General features: G+C 43.2%; 1 protein-coding gene, 1 long non-coding RNA gene and 1 other non-coding gene across 3 annotated transcripts in view; 1 reads left to right on the forward strand and 2 right to left on the reverse strand.

Annotated features, from left to right (window-relative positions):
• LAMB1 (laminin subunit beta 1) overlaps nucleotides 1–4,686 on the reverse strand; it is a 74,528-nt gene extending 69,842 nt beyond the window's left edge. Inside the window, exons 1-4 of the mRNA XM_043463059.1 lie at nucleotides 4,538–4,686; nucleotides 4,304–4,406; nucleotides 3,077–3,252; nucleotides 61–196 (exon numbers count right to left, since the gene is read on the reverse strand). Of these exons, the coding sequence (XP_043318994.1) occupies nucleotides 61–196; nucleotides 3,077–3,252; nucleotides 4,304–4,340 (349 nt within the window). The 5' untranslated portion in view covers nucleotides 4,341–4,406; nucleotides 4,538–4,686. The remainder of the gene's footprint in view (nucleotides 1–60; nucleotides 197–3,076; nucleotides 3,253–4,303; nucleotides 4,407–4,537) is intronic.
• The window catches only part of LOC122438322, a 43,819-nt gene continuing 26,839 nt past the window's right edge, over nucleotides 3,404–20,383 (forward strand). The window contains exon 1 of the long non-coding RNA XR_006268528.1: nucleotides 3,404–3,596. This is a non-coding gene — a long non-coding RNA (uncharacterized LOC122438322). The remainder of the gene's footprint in view (nucleotides 3,597–20,383) is intronic.
• Nucleotides 8,660–8,764, reverse strand: LOC122439020. Its single transcript, XR_006268760.1, has one exon. It is a non-coding gene; the product is annotated as a small nucleolar RNA U13 (small nucleolar RNA).

Here is a 20,383-nt window from a genome sequence, read left to right on the forward strand (position 1 = left end):
GTAAACACTTTCCAGGTAACTAATCACACTCCATGGAAGTTATTCCCACACCACACATACCATTTTCGGACTGCCACCAGATCTTAAGGCGGTTTGGAGCAAATGTCGTGACCACATTTTCAATGAGATGACTGTCAGGGTTGAGGGTTTCATGATAAGGATCTTGTGAATTGCATATGAAGCATTTTTTGTCCTCCTGAAAGCAAAGATAGTATCACGAGTCTGGGAAGCAATCACACACTCACATGCACACCAAAAATCAAGCCCACAATACAAAAATCAAACCTACTTTCTTCAAGAAAAATGAATGTGCCAAAATTACTTAAATGACCTAGCACATGTCTTTCACTTTTTAACTTTGAACAGAGTATGATATACTCCTGAAATTTTCCTCTTCTCTTGCAAATTCAAGGTCAAAAGTAAAAGAAGGCATTGTTTCCACAAGCTATTAATTTAATCAAAATGAAATTTCTAGGCTTAAGCCTTAATCTCAATGAATAGCTGGAAAAGCTTACTCTTGAGGCAAAATGCAGAGGAGGTTTTTAGAGAATTTTTGCTGACATAAAGCAAACTGAAAATAAAAGGAGAACAATTCGACTGGCCTGATTTTCCAAAACCTATATAAGGCAGAAACCAAGTATTAGTCAGATATATTTAAGAAGCTTTGGGAACTACAGATCAAGACTTCTTACCTTCTCCCCTGCCCCGACAGTGAATTCGTGGTAGCAGCGTGCAGGCTAGCTCAGACTGCTCAGAATACCCAGGAAGGGGACACCAGGGTATCCTGTCAAGTGGGGAGCACTGAAAACTGGGACCAAGTCAAAGAATGCCAAGGACCTGAACTGAAAAATCTACCACTGCTTTCAGTTTTAGAACGGCTTTGAACTTTTGGCTTAACATTTTCCTTCTACCAAAAATGTGAGTCACAGCCAAAAGAGCCTACTTTGCACTCCATCATGGTGAACTGTAAACAGCAGCATCACTTAATGGTTCCCTTTTCCACATGAGGCTGGGCTCTCTACCCAAGTTTTTATGCAATGCTCATTAAGTCTGAAAATGATGCCGAGGCAGAAATCTGTTGAGACCCCACACACATCTTACAAACATTTAACACATTATCCACCTATGGATTTTTGCAGAAAGTAATGCCTGTGGTTGGCAATTTGTTATGTAAGTGAATACTGAAACACTCCGGTCAATAATGTTTGGGTAATGAAGGATGGATTAATATGTCTCTGGTCCTCCGGTCAGCATGTCGTTAAGCAAAGGTGATATCCTTGTAAGGACAGTATCAACCGACAATACTACATTTGTATGTATTTAGCTAGCTATTAGTTATCACCTTCCTCCCAAAGGGATTTTAAGACTGGCAAGATATACTAACTAGAAAACAGAAACCAGAAGTCAGGAATGCAGGGTAACCCTGGACACAACACTTCTGATTCCTGCCTCAAGTTTTATACCTGCTCAGTGTTTGAAAGAATTACATGCCCAGTTCCTTTCTTTAGGCTCTGAAGCTGACGCATAGCATCCATCCATGTGTGCTCAGTCGTGTCTGACTCTTTGTAACCCCATGGACTATAGTCTGCCAGGTTTCTCTGTCCATGGGATTTTCCAGGCAAGAATACTGGCATGAGTTGCCATTTCCTCCTCCAGGGGATGTTCCCGACCCAGGGATCGAATCCGAGTCTCCTGCTTTGCAGGAGGATTCTTTACCACTGAGCCACTGGGAAGCCCTGACATCCGAAGAGCACCCCACAATTTCGTGGCTAATCATATAAACTAGAGAGTTGGCTCTACTTGCTTTTAGACAAACAGTCCAATTCTCATTCTGGTCAAAGCCATTTTCAAGATCTGGTGATTCATTTACAGGATGTCCTGACCTTGGAGGTAAATGTTAGCATAATATTTTAGGTGAAATTTACATGCTAATGTTAGAAAAGGTAACATCAACTGCCTTTGGTGACTTGTAGTCCAGGAAACTAATACCAGAGAACAATTACCAGAACTTTAAAAAAGTGTAATTATAGCCTCCCTTGTAATCAGGAGGAAGCAGTCTAGACGTCTCTGTATAAACCTGGAAGCAAATAAGTGGAATCCACTTTACCACATTCCTTTGGTTTAATTTATCAGGTTTTCAGAATGGGCTCTCTTTCTGTTTTTTAAAAGCGACTCCATTTGAAGGCATCTGCACGCAAACCACACAATATTCTGTCCCACTCCTGAAGGGCAGATCTACATGTAGGGGGAGTGACCAAATTTAGAGCAATTGACTTGGAACTTGCCTTGTACAGGAGAAAAAACTCTTATGTTTGCTTTAGGGGCCAGAGATATCAGTCTCTTAAAAAAAATCAAGGAAATGGATTCTGATTCTGGGTAGTTTATGCTTTGTACCTTCTTTCAAGATTAGTCTTATTAAAAACGTGACCTTTGAAATCTAAGATCTGGATCCACTTTTAGAAACAGAAAACACTCTGAAATTTCACTTTGGTCCTCCTCTATCAGGGTACCATGGCAACCAGGGCATTTTCAAAAAGCAAGCATCTGATCCTGATATCTAATGGAGGTGGATGGGAGCAGCACCAAATGAGGAGAGCAAATTGGAGTGCTTTTCTCCATGATTGGAGTGACCTTGCAAGGTATTTCTTAGGGCTGGAATACCCTTTATCCAAGTGAAAGACTTGGGGAAAACCCAAGATCACCACTCAGTATATAAAAAAGGAAAGGATAAACCACCTTTTACACACATTTTCCAAAGGGGAAAGATTGAAAAACAAAACAAACAAACAAAAACAAAAAAACATGGGCTTTTGGAGACCCTGGGTCAGGGCTTGGCACAGGGGCCCCAAGATCTGTCTGCAGCTCTGCCTTTCTATACAGTGGCGGCAGGAAATGTTTGGCGGATGCAACTGTGCAAACTGACATGAAGCAAAAGGGTGAGCTACCGGCCTAATCCCGGGACTCCCTGGCTGCCGAGCTTCCTATCTGGATAGCTGGCAGGATACGGGGTCCCCTAGGCCTTCCCCTTCGGTGGGGACTGCAAGAGGTGTGCGCGGAGCCCTCTCTCCGCCCTCACCTGGAGGTGGCTGACGATACAGTAAGGCTCGGGTTTGTGCAGCCCGCAGGTCGAGGTCACCGAGAGCTTCTGCGCTCGGCCGATGAGAAGGTCGCCTGTGGCCGGGTAGCAGCTGCCCTCCGCGCAGCCGTAGCTGAAATCGGGTTCTTGAGCGCTCACTCCGACTCCGCACAGGGCTGTGGAAGGGGCAGGCGGACAGCGTAGGGCATGAGCAGGGAGCCGGCCCAGGCAAAGAGAATAAGCAGGGGGCGGGGACAGAGTAGATTGGGGGGGGGGGGGGGTAGGAAGCCAGATAGACAGGAAAGAGACACAATGGAGTGAGGCCGGGAAGGCAGAACGTGGAGAGGATGATTCAGAAAAAAACAGATACAGGTTTGTCCAGCAACTGACAGCATCACTCCTGGGAAGCCCACCTACCGTCGCGCCCACCCTGATCAGCCCTGGGAAGCAGCTCCGGTCACTTCGAGGTTCCTGGACCCGGGCGCAGGGAGGCAGGTGGCCAAACGCCGCACACCCGCTTGTATGTGAACTCGACTGCACACGGTAGCCTGTGCGTCCTTGGGTGACAGTGCATGTGTGTGCGCGGAAATTTGTAAGCGTGGGGACGCGTGAGTGTGTGTATGTGTATCCACACACTCGGAGGTCGCCTACGCTTCGTCGGGGACGGGGGGCGGGGGGGGGGGTCATGGGGTTCGCGGGGAACACCACTGTCCCGAACAAGGGGCGAATGGTCAATCCCTGAGGCTTTGGACTGGCTTCAGCGATTCGTCATTCCAGGGAAGCTCCCGATCTAGCTGTTTCTGGCGCCATCCGGGGGCAAACAGCGATGGTTAATTAAAGCCACATGGCCCCAATTTGTTCCCAGGATGACGCGTGCACTCAGCTCAGCCACTCTCCCGGATGGGCTTCTGAGGAGCCCTCCGCGGCTAGCCCACTACCCCATGAAGCCTGACCCCAGATATGGAGAGACCCACCGAAAAAGGGCCGGAGATGCAAAGCCCAGAGCGGGAGCTGCGGGAGCACCCGGAGCTCTGGGCACAAACACCCCAGGATGCGGTCCCCGGCCACCACCGAGGGCGCTGGCGTTTAATCCCAACGCAGATTTCTATCAAGTCCCTCTCCCGACAGGCTTCCCCCAAAGCTAAGTCCAACGGTTTGGTTTATTCTTCCTGCAAGTCCAAGCCCACCCCTTCCGCCACCCCCGATCCCCCGTTTCCCCCGAATTACCTAAGAAACTGAACGCGAACACCTGGAGCCGCCCCATGTCCAGTCCCTGCAGCCCAGGGGACACGGCCACCGAGCCGCCGGCTGTTTCTCCCAGTCTTCTTTTCTAGAGAGGTGGAGAGAAAAAAGGCAAATATTCAGAGAAGAGGGGGCCCTCGCATTTCCTGCCGCTCCCACGGAAGCGAAGGGTGGGAGGGTGGGGAGGGAAAAATCGCGCCGCCGCTGTGTCCTGCTCACCCGGCGGGACGAGCGCTCTCTCGGCGCCTGGCAGCCCCCGAGCCCAAAGAAGGGAATTAGAAAGTTTCGCCCTGGGAGGAACCAAGGGAGGCGCCTCTGCTCATGCGCACAAGGGGAGTCAGGGCGGAGGGGGCCGGGCGGCCCCTGCTTGGAGGGGAGGGGGTGAGGTTCAGGTCCCACCCTCCCTCCGCGCCTCCTTTGTTTTAAGGCTGCATCTGCGGATGCGATGGGGTAGTAGCTCTTCCAGTTCCGTGCGGGGCTGCGGGGCGGCCGCCGGGCGCGTGTCCTGAGAGGTGCGCTGGGGTGCGGGAGGCGTTCGGGCGGGTCTGGGAGGTAGGTGTTCAGATCGCCTGGCGGGCGAGGGGGCTGGTCAGGACCTACCGCTCTCTCCTACATTTACATTTATAAGGAGTGAGTCACAAAGGGGTGCCCAAGGCTGTAAACTCTAGCGCTAGGCGAGGGCTGGTTAACCCTTTAGAAAGCGAGTCACCTGGCAGGTTTGTTTTCGAGAAAGCGGGGAAGCCCCCTGTGCTGCTCAACCCGGACTGGGCGCGACCTCGGATGTCTTCATTCCCAGGAAGCAAAGTGCTCTTCGCTCCGCTGCCTTTGCGCACCAACTCAGGACCTGCCTGGGGGCCTGCCACCCAGGTGGCCACAGCATTGAATTACCCATCTAATTGTTTTTTTAAATCGACTTTTAAATCCAAACCCAGACGTAAGGTGCGAATTCAGGTGACTTCTCTTACAACGATATAGGTTAGTTTATTGACACTTTTCTCCATCTCACCGTGAAAGGAAGTCTCTCAAGAGACGCACTTAACAATCTCCAAAAAAGCACAACTTCGCAAATTCTTGGGAGGAATAACGTGGCGTACAAATGGTGGGGGTGGAAGAGAGGGTCTGATGTCGGGTCTCTAGCAGCCCTGAGTGTGACCTGTGTGGTTAAATAAGGCGGAAATACACGCTCACCCAGCTCCTGGGAGTTGGGGAGGCAACAGGAGCGGGTGGTGTCATTTTGTACCCCGCCCCCGCCCCCTTCGGTAAACTAGCCCAGTTCTGCTGCCTTAGCAATGGCTGGAATCAAAGCTTCAGCCTTCTTTAGTCCTCTGGGCAAAAGTGTCCCCTGAAATGAGGGGGTATGGTAGTTGTTAGTCCAGTCAGGAGATTTTACTTTCTAATTAATCACCCCAGCAGAAGGGTTTAAGTGGCCAGTTGGTCAGCTTTTAACTTGGTTGAAATGAAATAGGGCCCCGGGAAGTTTAATCATTAGACCGTAGAGTAAGTTGCTTTGTGAGTTTATCTACATCCTTTTCCACTGGGGAGGGGGGGAGCCTTAGGTTGTGGTGATACATTAATTATTCACCAAATCGGCACTTTGCCCTGCTTGTAGCCTCTGGAGATTTCTGCCTCTACCTGATGCTCAGGATCCCTGGTGCTTTCTGGGCAGCCCCGAGGACCCAGAAAGCTGGTGCTCTTGTGAGGGTCTAATATTGTGATGGAGGGTCGTCAGAACTTAAAAAGATTCACAGGTAGATGCCTGCTCCCTTTGTGGAACTTAGCATACCCTGGGCCAAAGTTGCTTATTAGTTTTTCATCGGTAGAAACTGCAGGCATCTCTGGTTCTGCCTCTCCTGGGAGCCCTCCTTGTTACTAGGTGGTTCTGTCTGTCTCTGGTCAGCATCCTCTACTAGAGGGCAGACACCTTCAACACTCCTCTAAAGCCCCCTGTGCTCCTTACTACTTCACTTTCAGTAGGAAACTTACCTTTACTCAAAAAAATAGATTTGTTGGGTTTTGTTTTTCATGCATATATTCTGAGCACTCAATCTATGAATGTGTCTGTCTTCATTCTCACTTTTATCTTTTGGGCTCCTGCCCTGGAAAGTGTGTCCTCCTCTCACTTCCTGAGAGCAATGCTCTTTCACACACCAACCTGCTCAAGTCCCCCATTTTAAAGGCAAAAACACACCAAAACAAAACCAAGAAGTTTTATTCTGCACACCCTCTACTCCGTTCCTGCCTTTGACTTCATAGCCCAAGTTCTTGAAAGGATGGTCTGCACTCTGTTTTCCCCTGGCTTCTCCTCTATCCCACTGGAAAGCAGCTCCATCTCCACCCTCTAATTGCCAAATGCAATGGATGATCTCTGTATTTGATTACTCTGTGGCATGTGATCCTCATGATTCCTCCCTTCTTGAGACCTTTCCTTGGCTTCCAGGACACCATTCTCTCTTAAAAAGTCCCCCAGGACTTCAGTTCCCCACTCTTCCAATTCTCTCTGCCTTCTCTGATCCCTTACACATTATGCTTCTTTTCCAGCTGATTTCCTCTCTACCCACTATAATCCACATCCCTGGGCTCTACCACCTTGGACTTGCTATTCCCCACATTGATAACTCTAGCATATACCTTGCTTGGAATTTACACCCAGTTTCTAACAGCCTACTGAATATCACTGCTTTGATGACCACAGACGCATGGGCTACAAAACCAGACTCATCACTCCACCCATCTCTTCTGTTTCCAGTTGCAGTTGCTTGTACCTTGATTTCCCCCCTTAGCTCGTACAGAGCTCATACAGGATCATACAGAAACTAAGATTCACAGACCCAATACAAAATGAAAATGAGCATGTTGGGCCCCTTGTTTACAAATTCAGCGATTTCATGATGATGCCAATAGAGCACTGAACCAATCATGGGATCTTTCTGAAGGGGAGGCCTTGTGAGGCTACACAGATAATAAATACCCTCGAAGCCAGCTCAGTCTGGGAATCACACTGGACATTTCCGCCTTCATCTCTTACCATCACTTGGGCCATTATTTCTACTTACTAGCAATTAACCGTCATGGCCCCATGGCTCCAAGCTCATCGTCCTGCCTTAGCCGTCTCTCTTCTACTTTGACCTGAAAATCCACTTGGCTGGTGTTCCAACTGCCAAACTCTACCCTACTCCAGTCTAACCCCCCCAACATGGCTGGAAGGATTTTCCAGAAGCATAGCTTTGATCACATCACTCCTTTGTTCAAAAGCTTTCGATAGTTTCTCTCTGCCCATGTTAGCCTCCTGAGGTTCCCTAGACATGTTGTTGTTTAGTCACTAAGTCATGTCCAACTCTTTGTGACCCCATGGACTGTAAGCTGCTAGGCTCCTCAGTCCATGGGATTTCCCAGGCAAGAATACTGGAGGGGGTTGCCATTTCCTTCTCCAGGGGACCTTTCCTGATCCAGGGATCAAACCCACGTCTCTTGCATTGGCTGGTGGATTCTTTATAGCGGAGCTACAAGGGAAACCCTAGACATGACGTAATACTTATACCTTCATTTCTCTGCCCTCCTTGACCTCAACTGAGTGAGCTGTCACACATCTTTGACGCCTCTAGTTAAACAGGACTTCCTCCCCTCCATCTTCTGCAAACCCAAGTCTGTCTACCGGCACCTTGTAAAAGCCTGTTACAGCATACATGACATAATCCTGTGACTATTTGTTTACCCCTTATCTCCCCCAGTAGACATCGAGACAAATACCAGTGTTATGTAACATTCCTTTGTGCATAAACATTCTCTCATGTGACATCTTTGGTGCTCAATAAATGTTTCTTGAATCAAAGTAAATCAAGACTTATTTCCCTGTTTTAAGAACCTTCTTAAATCTTAATTTGCCTAATAAATTTCCAATCCAAGACAAAAAGAATAATCACCACCAGACTTGAATGCTTCCCAATCTCACTCCTGAGCAAAATTTTCCTCTCTGTTATATTTCATACAACTTCCTCTGATTTCTGAAGATCTTATAAGTTTAGGGAAAATGAATCCCTTTTGCTAGTGAAGCCCGTCGATGCTTTACTCACGCTGACGGAAGCCTCTTGTCCCATACCTTGTGCTATCTGCTTCAGCCTAAGGCAGGCTTCTCTGGACAGTTCTACAGCATTCTGAATGACAGATGGGATTGCCAATTGTTGGCTGTTCCATCTCAAAAGAATGTGTGACAGTTGTCTCCCTGAGGCATTATTTTTGTTCAAAAAAATCCAAGACATGCTTTCAAGATCACCTTTATCATCTTAGAATGCCACCTATGTGTTTCGTTTTATTTTTATTTATTTATTTATTTTTTTTTTTTCACGTCAGACAGGTAATGTGCCGATGTCGTAACAAGGTTTGGAAGGAGGCACATGTCACGCAGCAGCGTGAACACCCAATCATCATGCTCATGAACTACAAAAGGATCGATGTGTGTTTCATTTTAAATCCTTGAGTTGACAGTGATATAACAAGGATGTCACATTCTAGACTTTCATCGTTAAGTCCTAAACCTGGCTATTTATTTAACACTTCTTCTCATGAAAATTACTAGGTTTTTGCTGTATTGAAATGTAAGCTTCAGAATTCGTCTAGAAAAGCAAGTTCAATGACCAGTAAACTTTAGGACAAAAGTCACAGTATTTTCTACATACTTTTATGATATACAGGATAGTAATCTGTATCAAAAGTTTTAAGTGTAGTCCATCCCCATCCCCCACCAGCTACTGGAGGGTAAAGACTGTATTTTAGTGGAATTTGGATAAGCAACTAAAATTGAATAACCATTAAGACAGCACAAAGGAGTCATCATGTCACCAGTAATGTAAAATGGAAAACATCAGGGCCTGAGTCAGGTATTTTCAATCTGGGACCCATACAATAGAAACTGTTGCTTAGGCTTACATTATCATCCCTTTGTCAGAAAACAACTCCTAGTCTACGGCCATACCACCCTGAACTCGCCCGATCTTGTCTGATCTTGGAAGCTAAGCAGGGTCGGGCCTGGTTAGTACTTGGATGGGAGAAAACAACGCCTGTATCTGAGGTGACTAGTCCGTCCATATTTTAGTCCACATCACTGGATGGGGATCATCCCTCCATGGATTTCAGTGAGTTCCCATTTCCCTCTTCCCACTAATGGGTTGAGGGATGGGTATGGAGCTTAAGTTTTCCAGCTAGGGTGACTTTGGGGATTTCTGTGGGAATTACTGGGATTTTCACAGAAGAGAAGAATACCTCTTCCAAACTTCGAGTTCTAGACATCTGCCCAGAACTAGTAGAGGCTGCTTGACACTGGGGCCAACAGAGAGGAAAGCAAAACTAAGGGAAGTTGTAGGGCAAATCCTTAAGGACCACCTTAGAGGGACTACCATGGTGGCCTAGTGGTTGAAAATCTGCCTTCCAATGCAGGGGAACCCGGGTTCGATTCCTGGTCAGGGACCTAGGATCCTGCAAACCATGGGGCAACTAAGCCCGCATACTAAAAACTATAGTGCTCTGGAGCTCTGGAATCCATGTGCCACAACTAGAGAGCCCTTGCACTCTGGAGCCTGTGCACCAGAACTAGAGAGAAACCCACGCACCACAGCTAAAGATCCTGCATGCCGCAACAAAGATCTTATGTACCACATCTGACACCTGACGTGGTAAAAAATAAAAAACAAAAGAAAAAGGCCACCGTGGAGTTTCTTGATCCAGCTGTGCCTGAAGCCAGCAGGTATTACCTTAGTCAATAATTTTTTCTGGATCTGTAGTATCAGAGGAGGTATAAACCTTTGTTGTTTTTAGCCTGAGAGTTGGGAGGTGTTTGTCTTTTTGTTTTGACTGTAACATAGCCTAGTTTATCTTCACTGGTTCAGGCAGGTCTTTATCAATATGGTCTTAAAAATAGTCATCTATTCTCAAATATAGCAAAAGAAATGTCACAAGTGAGAGAGGACCCAAGTCAATATTTGAGTGTTTTAAGGTAGTCACTAAAACAGGTGTAAGAAGGCCTCATCCATGCTCATCACAGGTTTTCTGCAAGGCTGCACACATATCGTATTTTACCTCCTAATACGGAGCAAGTTGATTCAGTTCACTGTTTGTTTTTTGTTTGTGGATTTTAATGTTTGGTTGCTAACCTCATTTAAAAATGAGTAGGAGAGATTGACGTCTGAGGGAAAGCTACAGAGCCTCAAGAAAGCTCTTAATTTTTTTAAAATCAGATTTATAGCAGGATTAACTTCAGTGTAGTTCACCTTAAGACTTGAATACTAGTCATGAGTTCAAGTTTCATTTTTTTGGTGTATCTTTACCTTCATTCATGAGTGCTCTAGCTAAAGAAGAACAGTAAAATATGTGGAATCTAGAAAAATTAGTATAGATGATCTTGTTTGCAAGTCAGAAATAGATGCACAGACATAGAGAACATACATATGGATACCAAGGGGGAACAAGAGGGTGAACTGGGAGCCCGAGATTGACATATGTACTGACGACTGATACTATGTATAAAATGGATAACTAATGAGAACTACTCAGCAGAGCAAACTCAGTGCTCTGTGGTGGCCTAAATGGGAAGGAAATCCAAAAAAGAGGGGATATATGTAAATATAGATCTGATTGAGTTTGCTCTGCAGCAAAAACGAACACAACATTATAATGCAACTATACTCCAAAAAATTAACTTAAGAAAAAGAAGGGTGGTAAGAATTTTAAAAATGCAAATATTTGCCAATTCACAGATAAGATTTAAGGCTATCAAAAGTAAAGGCTTTTGTTTCTTTGGTCAGCTGTTGTCACCTGTAATAGTTACATTCAAACATTTTGTTTGTGTAAATGGAAGTTTAAGAAATGACTACAACTTTGACTGCAGCCACGAAATTAAAAGATGCTTGCTCCTTCAAAGAACAGCTATGTCAAACCTAGACAGTGTTCTAAAAAGCAGACATCACTTTGCTGACAAAGGTCCATATAGTCAAAGCTAAGGTTTTTCCGGTAGTTATGTATGGATGTAAGAGCTAGACCATAAAGAAGGTTGAGTGCAGAAGAACTGAGGCTTTTGAACTGTGGTGCTGGAGAAGACTCTTGACAGTCCCTTGGACAGCAAGGAGATCAAACCACTCAATCCTAAAGGAAATTAACCGTGACTATCTATTGGAAGGACTGATGCTGTAGCGCCAATACTTTGTCCACCTGATACAAAGAGCTGACTCATTGGAATAGATCCTAATGCTGGGAAAAACTGAGGGCAAAAGGAGAAGGGGGAGACAGAGGATGAGATGGTTGGATGGCATTACTGACTCAATGGAAATGAGTTTGAGGAAACTCTAGGAGACAGTGATGGACAGATAAACCTGGTGTGTTGCAGTTCATGGGGTCACAAAGAGTCGGACACAACTTAGCAACTGAACAACAATAATTTACTATAGAGATACTTAAGATATCTTATATTAGATACTTAGACAAAAATACACTGGCATCTAAAATGTGCTTTTGGACTTACCTGGTGGTATGGTGGACAGCAATCCACCTGCCAATGCAGGAGACATGGGTTCGATCCTTGGGATCTGGGAAGAATCCACATGCCTCAGAGCAGCTGAGCCCATGCACCACAACTACTAAAGCCCTCGTACCCTAGAGCCTGCATCCCACAACTGCAGGGCCTGTGTGCTGCAACTACTGAAGCCCAGGAGCCTTAGAGCCTGTGCTCTGCAACAGGAAACACCACCACGATGGGAAGCCCATGTACCGCAAGGAAGAGCAGCCCCCTCTTGCCGTAACTAGAGAAAGCCCACACACAGCAACAATGACCCAGTGCACCAATAAAAATGTGCTTTCAAATAAATTTGTATTGAAAGTCATCAATCCCAAATTAAGAAGGCAACTAACACTCAGTAGTTGATGGTTACTAAGTTTTAGAAAAATGTTCCTTAAAGTTAAGTTACAACCAACCTAGACAGCATATTAAAAAGCAGAGACATTACTCTGCCAGCAGAAGTTCGTCTAATCAAAGCTATGGTTTTTCCAGTAGTCATGTATGGATGTGAGAGTTGGACTGTAAAGAAAGCTGAGTGCTGAAGAACTGATGCTTTTGAACTGTGGTGTTGGAAATGACTCTTGAGAGTCTCTTGGACTGCAAGGAGATCCAACCAGTCCATCCTAAAGGAAAGCAGTCCTGAATATTCATTGGAAGGACTGATGCTGAAGCTGAAACTCCAATACTTTGGCCACCTGATGTGAAGAACTGACTCATTAGAAAAGACCCTGATGCTGGGAAAGATTGAAGGCAAGAGGAGAAGGGGACGACAGAGGATGAAATGGTTGGATGGCATCACTGACTCAATGGACATGAGTTTGAGTAAACTCTTGGAGTTGGTGATGGACAGGGAGGCCGGGCATGCTGCAGTTCATGGGGTTGCAAAGAGTCACATAAAACTGAGCGACTGAACTGAACTGAACAGAAAGTTTATCTCTTCTAGCAATCCCCCTAAAATCATATTTAAAGATTATTTTGAAACTTCTATTTCAGCTGGTGGTATTACTTCCTTAGCCTTTTAAAGATGCTGAAATTCACCAGTAGCCAGAGGAGGAGAAAAGGACTTTCTGTATTACAATATTTTAATTTTTAAATTCTCCTTTACTCTTAAAAAAAAAAAAATTCAGGTTCTCCCTGGAGAAGGAAATGGCAACCTACTCCAGTATTCTTGCCTGGAGAATCCCAAGGACAGAGGAGCCTGACTGGCTACAGTCCAAGGGATCGTAAAGAGTCAGACATGACTGAGTGACTAAGCATTCTCCAGTGTCATATCCTGAAACAGAAGACAACCATGGCTTTGGGTTTCTAAGAGACAAAATCATATTAGCTTAAGAAAAGAACTTATCCCAGAGAAAGTACAGCATATCAGTTCATTAAGAAGGTAGAGGCTACTAACCATGATGCCCTGAGAACACTGGTATTTCAGACTTCATGGCTGGATCTTTGAAAGGCTGAATTGCTTCAATATTTCAATTGTATCTGATGAGTCAGAAATCCAAAACCACATCCATTTTACATAAACATTAAATCAAGAGTAGCCGGAAAAAAAAAATTCAGATTCTTTCTCCATTTGAAAGGTCAAGTTCAGGGACATCCCAGGTGGTCCAGTGGTTAAGAATCATCCTTGCTATGCAGGGGCCAGGAGTTCAATCCCTGGTCAGGGAACTAAGGTCCCACACGGTGTGGAGCAACTAAGCCAGAGCACCACAACTACTGTGCTTGCACAGAACCTGTCCTCCAGAAGTGAAGAGTCTGTGTGCCGCAATCAAAGATCCTGGATGCAGCCAAATAAAGAAATAATTTTTTTAAAAGAAGAAAGGTCAAGTTCAGCTCCTAGTGGGCCTCAGTCCTTGCTACATCTCCCCATGAGTTCCTATACTTGGCATTTTCTGGATCCTTACGGAAATGCTTATGGAATGAAAAAGTGCTTTTTAAAATTTTTTTTAAATTATTTTTTAATTGAAGGATAATTGCCTTACAGAATTGCGTTGGTTTCTGCCAAACATCAATATGAGAAAAAGCACTTCTTATTTAACCTATATTTTGAACCTAGCAGATTCAGGCAATGTCTGTACCAGAGGCTTGAACCAATAGCCTGATTTACTCTCTGGCTGCAAACCTATCTCATAGTTCTGGGTTGTTAATTAGTGTATAGGGTGATCCAAGAAACTAGATTTAATTAGCTAGTTAAATGTTCCACTAATATTCATGGCTTGTACTAGGAACGGTTCCGAGTTCTCAATTCAGTATTTTCACCCTGGGAAAATGGGATCTTTGCTCTGAGCACATTTCAGAAGTGATGGAAATGCTAGTAAAAGCCATCTCTACTTTCCAAGAGACTCAGTCTTGCCTCACCTCTCCAACCCCAGTGCCCTTAGCTTTCTAGAAGCATTAACACGACTGCAGTTCCTCTAAAGGAATAAGCCTGCTCTTCTGGAAAGAAAGCATTTATCTGTTGTGCTCTTGCCGCCAAAGCAGCTAATCAGATTTATGAAGGCCAGCCCACCCAGAGCGCAGTGGCTGCGTTTTTATCACTACAGAGACAAGTTAGTACTAGGTTTCACTCCAGGATTAGGTGCTGTCTCATGAATTGGGCCTTTCGCCAGACAAAGAAGTTGCAGCATGCATTTGCCCTTTTCAAGATCGCTAATAAAATACTGCTATTAACCTCAAAGACTGCATGGATTTCTCAGTGATCCTATTTGGAAATTGTGGAATATGGAGCTGACAACAGAGTTACCAACTCATAGGACTTTTTAATCCAGGTGGTGATAATCCCCACTAATTGGCTGACCGCTGACTTTGGCAACTCCCCCATCTGCCTAATTAGTACCTTAAGCCTTAGCAGCAACGTACATCTCTTATTCTTTAAGATTTCTTGAGCATTTACTATGTGCCAAGCACTGCTATGCACTAATGGTACATATTCTACATTCTGAGGCCAGGGTTGTCTAAACTGTATACACTATTGGTAAAGATCAGCAAGGGATAAAGTCTAAGATGAAGGAAGAACATTATAGTTGTCTATTTCTGTAAATATATACATATGAATAGACAGTGATGAAGTTATAGATGGAGGCAGAGCAAACAGATAATAGTGAGTAATTTGATGGCAAGTACCTGGTTTGGGAGTTAAAGAGAATTTCTGCATTATCTGTAATATTTTAACTCTTTTTTAAAATAAGGAGACTATTTGTCTACAACTATTAACAGCATAATTAAAAAACAGACCTAACCAGAAGTCTTTTTTGACATACAAAGTATTATTATTTTGAATAAAGTGTGCTATAAATGTTGAATAAGTCAGAGTTCTTATCTTGAAATATAAATTCACAGACCTATAGAATTAAAATTGTTTCTCACAAATGACATTACAAGGCTCTTAAATTGGGACAATATAAATCACATTTCTGTGTGCCTCAATTTCCTTATCTGTAAAAGGAGCGCAAAGTTCAGGTACTTAACTGGGGGTGTGGGGTTAGCAGATGCAAACTAGTATATATAGAATAGGTAAATAACAAGGCCTGACTGCATAGCACAGGGGAAAGCACTAGATTCAATACCCTGTAGTAAGGCATAATGGAAAGAATATGAAGGAGAATCTATATATAACTGATCACTTTGTGGTATAGCAGAAATTAACACATTGTAAATCAAAAACACTTCAATTTAAAAAAATCTTTGAAACAGTCTGGGCGCCAGGACTTCCCTAGTGGTCCAGTGGCTAAGACTCCATGCTCCCAATGCAGGGAGCCTGGGTTCAGTCTCTGGGCAGGGAACTAGAGCCCACAGGTCACAACTGAAAGATCTTGCATGCTGCAAAGAAGATCAAAGGTCCCCCATGCTGCAACTAGGGCTTGGTGCAGCCAAACAAACAGACTGAAAAAAACAAAGTCCAGATGCTTTAGCACACTATTCAGTCTCTTTGTAATCTGGCTCCTATACAATCTCTCTCATTTCTGCATTCTCAGCATATCCGTCTGCCACCCCTACTAAGCCTCCATAGATATACCATTCCCCAAACCCAGACCCTAATTTATGACTCATCCCATTCCTTCTGCCTGGAATGCCTCTCCCTCTTTTCTGCCAAGCCAGCTTTTACTTATGCTCAAAGTTTACGTGATGATAGCTCACCTGTGGAAGTTTCTCAATTCTATTCTCTAGGTATGATATGTAGACATATGCCTAGTGGATAGAGGAGGTCTTTCTAGATTTTTAGAATAGGTGTGGCACACCTGAGGTCATGCAACCCTCTCTCCCACTCACTACTGTACCCCCAACACCAGCACCACACAGAGCACACAGTAGGTGCATAAAGAGTATTAAGGAAGTAACTGGTTAGTGCGTGAATAGATTCTGTGTAGACTGAATTCCAAGTGCCCTCAGAACATCTCAATTTTCCTACCACTGAGCACAGACCCCATCAGGTGTTTGCTGCATGTATTTGTTCAGTAAAACCTGGCATTATGTCCATGGTATTTCGGGAGGGGGGGGGCACAAATCATTCACAGGTAGTTCTTTAGTGAAATGAATCATATCCAATACACATTGGTACTTAAAAGAGCAGGTAGTATGTTTCATTTCCATGGGAAATATACAAAAGTGAGTGGTTTGTGATCTAGATACATGAAGGATTAATCAATGTACAGTATTAACTTGTTCTGTACCATTATGTGGAGAGTATAAACCTATACAAGGATGACCAAGAAGTGACTGCACTTTCACAATCATGTAAGAAGCTGCATTGTGGCTCAGCTGGTAAAGAATCCACCTGCAATGTGGACAGACCTGGCTTCGATCCCTGGGTTTAGAAGATCCCCTGGAGAAGGGAAAGGCTACCCACTCCAGTATCCTGGCCTGGAGAATTCCATGGACTTTTAGTCCACGGTGTTGCAAAGAGTCAGACATGACTGAGCGACTTTCACAAGAAGCTGCAAGATGGTTATTATATACATGGTTGAGTGAATGTCCCCAAGTCTTATCTATCATCAAGCTCATAAGGGCACTAGTATAAGTGATTATTGGGAAGGTAAAACTGTGCCTTTCTGGGTGCTAGTATACATGTATTAGGGACTTCCCTGGTAGTCTGATGGCTAAGACTCTGAACTTTCACTGGAGGGGGCCCTGGGTTCAATCCCTAATCAGGGAAATAGCTCTTGCATGCTGCAGCTAAGACCCAGTGGGGCCAAATAAATGAATATTTGAAATGTGTATTAAAATTATATATATATTTCAAATTGACTCTGGAAAAATATTTCAAATTAAGCATATAAAGATGTTTACACCATTTGTAACAAAAGAAAAACTGGAAATAACTTTAATGGTCCTCACTAGGGGATTAGTTAAATAATCATGATAGACACCTGTAATGGAATACTCAGTTGCCTAAAAAGATGGGACCTATTTATATACCTGAAGGAAAAACTAGGCTCCAATTATGAAAAAAGTATACATATGCTTTATTTCTTGAGATTAAGAAGAGCTATAATTCAGGAATTATCTGTGTATACAGCCTCAAATATTAGATGATAGCTTCCTCTTTTTTTTCATTATTAATATGCATAGCCTTTGTTCTAAAAATTCAAGTTTTTAAAATAGTTTACAGTAGTCACATTCCTGTGGTTTCAAGAAAGAGTGACTCTAGGTTTAGACATAAGTTCTTGTTAACAGACTTTCCAACCTAGATGGAGATACTGGATAATGCTCACATCGAAGAAAAGGGCCTGTCTCCTTACCAGCCTAGACTGAGGAAAAACAAATCAACCTTGTGGATATCCCCTAAAATATGCAGGTACTTGATAGAAACTTGAGTTTGAGTTCCGTAGGAAGTGTCATGGTCTGTCTGGGTTTGAATGCAATGTTACAGCAGACAGGATGACTTTTTTTAACCACTTCCTTTGCTTCTACGTTCTAATCAAAGTATGGTAAACTGTGTTCCCAGTTATAAGCTGATTTTTCTTACAGAAAAATCAGAACTTTGTTTACATCAAAGTTTAAATCTTTAAAATTGTCTGTATAGTATGACTCCCAAAGTCGGTTTAAAGAAACTGAGTATAAGGAGAAAATTTAGATACATATTTTTCTGTATCAGATTGAAGAACAGAACATGGTATTTTTTTTTAATTAGTGTTTTTTGGCCACACTGTGTAGCATACGGGATCTTAATTTTCTGACCAGGGATGGAACCTGGCCCACTGCAGTGGAAGTGCAGAGTCTTAACCACTGGCACTGTCAGAGAAGTTCCCAAAATTGGGATTTTAAAAAGAAAAACTTGTAACTTAACATATCAATCATATCAATATAGATTGGCTTTTTTACATTTATTTATTCATACAAAATGTTATATGTCGTCTTTTCAAATGAAAGCAATTATTCCCATAATCCTGAATATGTTTTTTCCCATTCATATTTTGCCTTCCCTAGATGAGTCATAATGCAGTAATGGCCAACACAAACCTAAACCTGAAGGTCATAAGATCCTAAGTGTTTATCTTTAGATACGCAATGTTTATACAGCTTCTCCAAGATCTGAGCTTCTTCCCATGGTACGAACCCCTGGAATTCTCAAACATGAGTTTGCTTGCTAGATTTTTCAGGCTCCATTTAACTTCCAATTCTACTCTTTTTAGAATTTTCACAGAATGGTGATAACTTTAACAGGCTCAGTTAACTGAGGATCAAGAAAAAACACTGAACAGTAAAAGGATGAATATGAAAATGCAAAAGAGGACATCAAAATCATAAAATGTGGGGGAAGAGAGTAAGAAAATGCAGACTTTCCCCCCCCAGAATGTGAAAAATTATAAAACTACCAGTTGGAGCCTATAAAACCACCAGTTGAAGGCAATTAGAGATAGGAAGGGGTTAACATACTTGAAAGACAGGGCAACCACAAATCAGAAACATACAATAGAGTCACAAAAATAAAAAGACAGAGGGAAAAAACCCCCAAAGCAGAGAACCTAAGTATAAAGCAAAAGAAAATCATCAAACCACAGAAGGAAAAAGAAATGGACAAAGAAGAATATAAAATCAATAGGAAAATGAGGTTTAAATGGACAATAAATACCTATCTATCAGTAATTTCCTTAAATGTCAATGGACTAAATGCTCCCATCAAAAGACACAGAGTGGCAGACTGGATTGAAAAACAAGAGCCTATAATATGCTGCCCACGAGAGACCCACGTTAGGGCAAAGGACACACATAGATTGAAAAGGAAAGGATGGAAAAAGATATTTCCAAAATATGCAGAAGATAAGAAAGTGAGGGTAGTAATATTCACATCAGACAAAACAGACTTTAAACAAAAGCCATAAAGGAAGATAAAGAAGGACACTATAGGGGTTGCCCTGGTGTCTCAGTGGTAAAGAATCTGCCTGCCAAGGCAGGAGACGTGGGTTTCATCCCTGATCTGGGAAGAACCCACATGCCTCGGAGCAACTAAGCCCATTAACCACAACTACGGGGCCCGCACGCTGCAACTAATGGAGCCTGTGTGCCCAGAGCCTGTGCTCAGCAACATGAGAAGCCGCAACAACGAGAAGCCTGTACACTGCCACAAACAGTAGCCCTTGCTGGCCACAACCAGAGAAAGCCGGCACACAGCAATGAAGACCCAGTGCAACCAAAAATAAATACATAGGCGCATGCATCCATTAAAAACCATCGTTAAAAAACAAAAAAAAGAGTCAAGAGCGGGCTCCTTGAAAGGGTAAACAAAATGGACAATCTCTGTCCAGGCTCACTGAGAAGAAAAGAGAGAGAACCCAAATAAATAAAATAAGAAATGACACAAAAAAGACATAATTGATACCACAGAAATACAAAAAAATTGTAAGGGAATACTATGAACAATTAAATGTCAACAGATTTGACAATCTAGAAGAAATGCAGAAGTTTCTAGAAACATATACCCACCAAAATTGAATCAAGAAGAAATGGATAATTTGAACAGACCAATCACTAAAAGTGAAATAGAATCTGTAATGAAAAAAACTGCCTACAAACAAAAGTCCAGGAACGGATAGCTTCACAGGTGAATTCTACCAAACATACAAAGAACTTATATCAGTTCTTCTCAAACTCTTCCAAAACCTGAAAAGGAAGAAACACTCCCAAAGACTGATGAAGCCACTATCACCCTGATACCAAAAGCAGACAAAGATACAACTAAAAAAGAAAACCATAGGCCATTATCTTTGATGAAAATAGATGCAAAAATTGTCAACAAAATATTAACAAACTGAATCCAACAATGTATAAAAAAGATTATACACAATGACAAAGTGAGATTCATCCCACATGGTTGGTTGAACAAGGATGGTTCAACATATGCCAAAATCAATGTATATACCACATCAACAAAAGAAAAGGCAAAACCCACATAATCATCAGTAGATGCAGAAAAAGCAATTGATAAAATTCAACCTTCACTAATGATAAAAGCTCTTCTCAAAGTGGGAATAGAAGAGAACCTATCTCAAGATAATAAAAGCTGTTTACGACAAACTCATAGCCAACAC

The sequence above is a fragment of the Cervus canadensis genome, chromosome 3 (assembly GCF_019320065.1).
Source record: "Cervus canadensis isolate Bull #8, Minnesota chromosome 3, ASM1932006v1, whole genome shotgun sequence".
Classification (NCBI taxonomy): Eukaryota; Metazoa; Chordata; class Mammalia; order Artiodactyla; family Cervidae; genus Cervus; species Cervus canadensis.